Genomic DNA, 7,821 nt, shown 5'->3' with positions numbered 1-7,821 from the left:
TTGTGTCGTGTCTTTTAGGATTGATCCAAAACTCAGTAGATTCATGTGTTGTGTCACATTTTCAAACAAATAACCCAAACATGCATACTCCAAACGGACTTGCGGATCCATGATGTAAATCGTGTCCCATTTCCGCTCATTCTGCATTCCACTCTTTACATGCTGATGTTCTTATGTCGTGTAACTTGTTTTTTTTTTATTATTTAAGTAAGGTAACTAATAAAGCACATACACAACCTAAAAGTATAATAATCTTCGACCGACCTGATCCAACATCATCTTTACACCTTACAAACATATTCTATATAAAGCTTGGTTTAGTAGCTAGTACCACAATATCCAAATATCCAAATCTACATTTGATGATTTGTGCAGTAAATTAAGGTAAACCTATTTCACAATTTATGTGGTGAATAAATGACATAATACGATCACATGGGACCGCAATGGAAGTAAGATAGAGCATGAAATATGTCGTATGAAAAAATGAAAGAGAAGTATCAAACAATACAACCCCACCAAGATTGGGTAATTAATTTCAATCTGTCCTAATTGTAGACTCTTTTTAACGCGCATTCAATGCGAGTGCACACAATCCCTACCCCCCTTCCACATTATACTCACTTCTCCTCCATTTTCCTTTTTTATTTTTTTTAAAAAAAAAAATACACTTGAAAGTCGAAATTACCCCTAGTACCTTGAACCCTTTCCCTCCATAAGTACCTGACCTTCCTGCCCTCTTTCCATTCCACAACTCACTCACTCCTCAGTAAACACAAAACCTCTTTCTCTCTCATCTCTCCAACTTTCTCTCTCTAAAAAAAAAAAAAAATCAAAAAGAGTGGGAGAAAGAAAGAAATATGGCAATGTTTAGTAATATTATCAACATAATTTCATTAATTACATTATGGGTTTCATTAACATTGGTTGATGCTAGAATTCCTGGAAATTACCAAGGTGGTTCATGGCAAACTGCCCATGCTACTTTCTACGGTGGTGCTGATGCTTCTGGCACCATGGGTATGTTCGTCTTTTCCTCTCCCCCCACCCCTTTTTCTAATTATACATTAACAATGTGATTACTAACAAACTTAACCATAATGTACCTCCTTAAACCTGCTTAACTTTCCAAAATTATTACTCACTTTTTATAATCCAAAATGTGGGTGCCCTCAAGGGCATTTCAGTCATTTTTGAAAATACCAAAAATGCCCTTTTCTGATTAATTTTGTTGATGTTCTATAGGTGGAGCATGTGGTTATGGGAACTTGTACAGTCAAGGTTATGGTGTGAACACAGCAGCACTAAGCACAGCGTTGTTCAACAACGGTCTTAGTTGCGGAGCCTGCTTTGAAATCAAGTGCGCCGATGACCCTAGCTGGTGCCACCCCGGAAGCCCATCTATCCTCGTCACGGCTACTAATTTCTGCCCGCCTAACTTCGCCCAAGCTAGCGACAACGGTGGGTGGTGCAACCCTCCTCGCCCTCATTTTGACCTCGCTATGCCCATGTTCCTTAAGCTGGCTCAATACCGCGCCGGCATTGTTCCTGTCTCTTACCGCAGGTTTGCCTTCTTTTTCTCTCTCTCTTCCCCCTTTTTTTTTTTTTTTTTTTTTTCTTCTCTCGTGAAAAATGATAAATGTAGCCCTTGATATTACTTATTTACTTGTGATTTTGTGGTGCATTTCTAAACTTGATCTGTTTTAGAGAATGTATTTAATGCTTGGTAGTTGGTACTCTTATTTTTATTCCTTGGAGGGGGGTGATTTTATTTTTATTTTCAAGAATTAAAAGGCTTAAAAAATTGAATGGGTAATTTGTTGTAGATTTACAAGAAATTAAGGACAAGTTTGACGGTTGAGTTGAGATTTTTTAAGAGGAATGATAATAAATGCTAGGAAATATCACCATTGTAGATGCTCTTAGATAGTTATGGGTCATTTTCGTAATTAATCCTAGTAATGGTCTACGTCTAACCTTCGTGGAGTGTTAGTTTTATGACTTTATCTTGTGTTGTCAAGTAAACAACGGAGTGGGGAATTGTGACTTTTTGGTTTGGAACGTAGTTGTTTTAGGCCTAATTACTTTGATTAAAAATTAATTAGGAAGATATAATAATTTTAAAAAGGTTGACAGAGAGTGTATAAAGTTGAGTATAGTGGGTAGTGACTAGTATGGTTTATAACAAGTGTTAATTGGTTTAGACTTAAGTAGAGTGCTTAAATAAAGTAAAAAAAAAAGGTGGGACTAGATTATTTGTAAGTACTGTAGTTTAAACTTAAAAGGGTTAGGTTTTGTGCCTAAAAAATATCTTCAAAGGAACATTTTATACTACAGTACCGTATATTGGTCAGATGAGTGGGTTAGTTCCAATAAGATTGGTTAACCTTTAGGAGCTTTAAAAATTACTAAATCACTTAACTCTTAATTACCTTCATTTGATTGTAGGATAATGAAACATGCATTTTACAAGTATAATTTATCTCCCTCCGTCCCCTAATGATAGTCTCTTATGGCCTATTTTTAGTCCCAAATTGATAGTCCCATTTGCTTTTTTCAAGTACCATTAATATCAATTTTTTTATCAAAATTTCCTCCAATTATAATAATATTTGTGCAAAATTAACTTTTCCATGTAAATTTTGTTTTTTAATGTACTTTTATTACTTTCTCTCTCTACTATTTTACATACCCAATGTAAATTTATATTTTTAATGTAATTTAACTACTTTTATTTAAGTTTCTTAATTCCCGTGATTTTTGCCCGGACTATCATTTGGGGACGGAGGGAATTCCTAAGAGCATATGCAACGTTGGTATTTTCCGCATTTTTCATTATAATCTCTTTGTGCAATCACTGCTTATACCCGGAATGATTTGATAGTTGTATGTGTTGTACTAGTGTCGTAAATTCTTTCAACAAAAATTAGAAGTGGAATTCTAACCGCTCTCATAATTTTGTTCTCGGAAATGTTTACAACAATTTCATGAGTGGAATCTCGATGAAATTCACTAGTTTTAAATTGCTGAGCTAGAATTGTTGATAAGTTTGTCAAAAGCATGTGTAAATTTAGCAGCTTTATGATTTCCTAGAAGACTAAAAAGTCAAATTAAAGTTAGTAATACAGTACTACTGCACCCAAATACAACACTAATGGGCCAAAACTTTAACCAGATTAAAATCCGGAGCTAATGTGAAAACAAAACCCTATACCCACACCATTTTGATTTTTGTCCACAATACCAGGAGAAATTTATTAGGGTGCGGTCTTCCACTCGCATGTTTCCATCATCCCATGCACAGTCTTCAATACTCCCACCAAATCAACGGCCATGATCTCATCACATTCACACACCGTTTTCCCCTATCTAAAATATCTGATATACCCTTCTAACTACGATTGTTGTTTATTATTTAATAATGCAGGGTGCCATGCCGTAAGCGTGGAGGAATTAGGTTCACAATCAACGGGTTCCGTTACTTCAACTTGGTTTTGATCACCAATGTCGCGGGAGCAGGGGATGTTGTGAGGACTTATGTGAAAGGATCAAGGACTAACTGGATGCCAATGAGCCGTAACTGGGGTCAAAACTGGCAATCCAACTCGGTTTTGGTTGGACAGGCACTCTCCTTTAGGGTTGTAGCCAGTGACAGGAGGTCTTCCACTTCTTGGAACATTGCTCCCGCTCATTGGCAATTTGGACAGACTTTTACCGGCAAAAACTTCCGGGTTTAAAAGAAATTTACCCCTTTAATTAACCACAAAAGAAGAAAAAAAAATTTCAAATTTCCCGGCATAGTTTAGTTCTTATTTTATTTTACTTCATCTTATCGTTTAAAAAAAACCTTATTTTAATGGTTTTTTTCTTTTTTTTAATCCCGACCTCGAAATCGGGGTAAGTGGGGGTAAAAAGAGAAGAATGAGAAAATTTGGGTTTTTAAAAAGACTTTTCTCAATGTAGGTTATGGAGGGAGGGGGGGGTGAATTTGTCAATTTGAAGTTTTTTTTTTTTTTTTTTTGGGTTTAAAGTTTTGGGTTTGGAGGGAAATGGAAAGTGTGGGGGAAAGTGTAATTTTGAAAAAGGGAAGAGGGTATAGAGGGAAAGGTGAAAGAAAAAAGGCTGAAGCGACTGCAGAAAGGTGTAGCCCGCAGCCTAATGATGTTTCTAATTATATTATTAAGATGGAAGGAAAATGGTATATGAATATTACTTATGATAATATATAGTTTTAGTGGAGTGTAATATGGTTTCTAAACCTTATGTTATTGTAACTCTTGGGCTTTTGGTTCAATGGAATGAACTTTGTTTGCCTTTATATTCTTCTTCTTTATTCGTTCTTTCAACTTTGATGAAATGCTAGTTTTTTAATGTTGATGAAAGGCCAAGAGCAAATTTTGGCTCTAGTTGGTAATATATTTTGACAAGACAACATTAAATTTGAGAAACTTCGTCGAATTGTAGCATTGAGAAGTTAACTTCGTGAGTGTGTGTCATTTCTGTTAGAATCGTGGGAATATGGGTTGCAATTGGAATAATACTGAATGGGCAATCTTCATGTTTGTTACATAAGATTGGAATATAATTTGGGTGTAAGAATAATATGAGCCTGAATTACCCATTACATATTTTACTTGATCAATTAAACTTATTAAACTTATTTATAGAGACCGTATAAGAGACATTTAAAATTTATCTTAAGAACAAGAGAGTTCGTTGTTAAAGGATTATCTCAATCAGAAATTTTATCTAATGTTCGAGGTGTAGAAATATGTTTTATACTATATCGGTTATTTTTATCTATAGTGTAAGACGACTTTTGTGTAAACTTAATTATAAAATCATTAATCATGCCGTGTAAACTAATTTTACAAAAAAAAGTGTTAAATATGTTGCCTCATATTAGTGAGATGGACATTGTAAGACCATTTTGTTGTAAACTTATTTTACATTAGGGAAAATAAATTTTAAACCACTACTTTGTAGTTATAAAAGAAATCATATCAACCTTTTAAGACATTTTCTGATTGATCATTAATTTCCTATGAAGAAAGTGTATACACTCACTAAATTGTAAAGAGTCGGTTATGAAATTTCCAAATTGCAAAATGATGAAAATGAAACATGTTGAAAGTATAGATAGGCAGCACTAATTTGGTCGACGGAGAAAGCTCAATCACTTACACTTTCTTTTGTTCAGAAATGGGAAACTTATCATCAATTTGCAAAGGAAGATTGAACATTTTCAAAGATATTCCAATCTAACCATTTTAGAAATAGAAACTATATTGCACAAGACTCGTTTCTCAACATGGTAGTTAGACAATATTTTCTCTTTCAACAAAAATGGCAATTGATGCATTTGCAAGCCAGGAAAAGGAGTTGATAAAATATAGGGTTTAAGAGTAGCTTGTTTGAGTTTTAAGCAACAAAATAGTCAATCTCATTAGTGAAAATAGTTACTCCCTTTGCCCCATATAGATTGATCAGTACCTAATTGCTTTATATTTTTCTCTCCACCCCTTTTCACGATTTTGTCAGATCACGTAAGTGACTTTGTATAGGCCTTATTATAGTAATAGTTAAAGAATGTAGAAATCAATTAAGGAAAACTCTATTTAAGAAATGAAGAGAGTAACGAGGATTAGCTGGAATAGGGTTTGAAATATTTTTATATGAATATGATGACTTGATAAGTAATGTCAAGTCCAAAGGAAAATTGAATTGGAGAAATGTCTGTTACCCAAAACAAGCACATGGGAGGTGGGGTTCAAAGCAATAATTTTGTGACCATGGTGTTTGGTTATGAGAAGCTGTTTCCCACTCTTTTGGTAGCTTCAATTCTTTGGATTCTACAAACCAATAAAATTGACGAAAATAAAAAGAAGGAAGAAAAAAAAAAAAAAAGGCTATAAACACATTGGATGCCCTCAACAATCTTCTACCTCTTGTCTTACCAATAATCAACTTCTTTTGCTGTTCATTTCACCACTAAAGTAAAAGTAAAAGTTAAAGTTAAATGTCAAAACCTCTCTTAGTCTTCTCTAAACAAGATTGGGCCCACTGGACCTATCTAGATGAGGAGACCAAGGCTTGTCCTTCAGGCCCAGGTAAGCTAGTCTGGGCTACAGGGAAGGAGTTAAGATGTTATTGGGCCAAATACCATGGGCCGGTTGGGCTCAAGGAAAATTGCCCCCGCCAAAGATCACAACTCAAAATTTGTAATGCTAATTACTTAATTAGAGAAATTTAGAATTAGCAAAACAGAGGAGTAAAGGCTTAATTACATAGTGTGTGAGGAAGGTGACGAGGCGGGGTGTGTGATCAGAAGTGGAAACGGAACAGAGGCTGTTTTTTGAGCGGGAGGTGTGAGTGTTTTGTTGCAGAAAATGGAAAGTTTTTTGACAAATGTTCATTTGACACGTGTTATTGGGGTCTAATCAATGAACTCTTTAAATTGTAATATGGTCAATTGGTCAAGTCAATTTGGGCTAAATATAGAAGTTGGTGTTAATGATTATACTCAGCCCAAAACCAATCTTGGCACTCTTTTAAACTGAAGGGAAACCCAATGTGAATGGCTCAACTTCTCCCAATTTGACATGCCAGGATTGCCACCTTGTTAGTGTCGTGTCATGGATTTCGCCTTCCCCATGTACGTTTGGTAATGTTCAACTTTAATGGTTTACTCGGATGATAATCTTACAAGTTAAACGTTTAATTGCAAAAATCCATTATGACGCATCAATTTGAAGGATAATATGATAATTATTAGAATAGCTTAAATATAGTACTTGTATTGTTCGTCTTATGAACAATTGTATGGATATTGTTCCAAGGCGTCACAATTCACAAATCAATACTCCCTCTGTCCCTTAATTATATGCCTATTTCTCTCTATTATGTGAGTAATAAATAAAAGAAATAGGCATATAATTAAGGGACGGAGGGAGTACTGAATTAAGTTGAGACAAGATAATAAATTTGAATAAAGGTTAAGTTTGATTTAAAGGCATGTCACATCATCATCAACTTATAATGTATGTGTAAGCAACACTACATTAACGTTGCATTTAATAATTGCAATTTCAAGTTACTAATATTAATGAATGACAAACACTAGTCACCAAATTACTTGGTACAAGTACAAGTATTTTTCTTTAGTATTTATGGCCGAGTCACCAAAGTACTACATCATTTTGCCAAATTGCCATGCCTAAAGACACCAAAGTAGAAAATTTCAAAATGATTACATGTATTAAAAAAACATCTCCCTCCCTCTCTAATTATTTACTCCATATGGCCAAAATGTATTGATATTATCCCTGTTCTTTCCAGCTTTTATGAACGTACATTAATAAGATAAACGGTGAATATCGGAGATGTGTTATCAACTTATTACTCATAAAGTCATAATAAAGTATCATTGGACGATTTTTAAACAACCGTTTACAAATAAAAAATACGCTGGACAAACAAATAGAAACGGAAAAAGTAACTCGAAAAAGAAAATCAAGAATATACCCAAAAGCCAATATAACTGCCGGGGCACAAGATAGGTCCTACCACAAGGAACCGTTCGGTAACATCTGACATTGTTTGCCTTCTTCTCTCCTTCATCCTCCCTCCTCCTCTGCACCACCCTCGTGTAGGGGTGTCCATAATTCGGATAAAAACCGAAATCCAATCCAATCCAAACCGAATTATCAATTCGGATCGGATCCGAACTTTAAATCGGATTGGATCGGATAGAGATTTTTTGGAAATTCGGATTTTCGGATTGGATCGGATTTACCCTAATTGGATCCAATCCAAACCGAA

At 34.8% G+C, this 7,821-nt stretch overlaps 1 protein-coding gene across 1 annotated transcript; it reads left to right on the top strand.

Annotated features, from left to right (window-relative positions):
- The first annotated feature begins 747 nt into the window (after window positions 1–747).
- LOC145570022 (expansin-A6-like) lies at window positions 748–4,318 on the top strand. Its single transcript, XM_081629003.1, has 3 exons — window positions 748–1,020; window positions 1,246–1,564; window positions 3,428–4,318. The coding sequence occupies exons 1-3, from the start codon at window positions 861–863 to the stop codon at window positions 3,735–3,737; spliced, it is 789 nt and encodes a 262-aa protein (XP_081485129.1). The 5' UTR covers window positions 748–860; the 3' UTR covers window positions 3,738–4,318.
- Window positions 4,319–7,821: the final 3,503 nt, after the last annotated feature.

Source organism: Chenopodium album, chromosome 12, assembly GCF_948465745.1.
Source record: "Chenopodium album chromosome 12, dcCheAlbu1.1, whole genome shotgun sequence".
NCBI classification, from domain to species: Eukaryota; Viridiplantae; Streptophyta; class Magnoliopsida; order Caryophyllales; family Amaranthaceae; genus Chenopodium; species Chenopodium album.
This window is presented reverse-complemented; position numbering and strand designations above follow the sequence as displayed.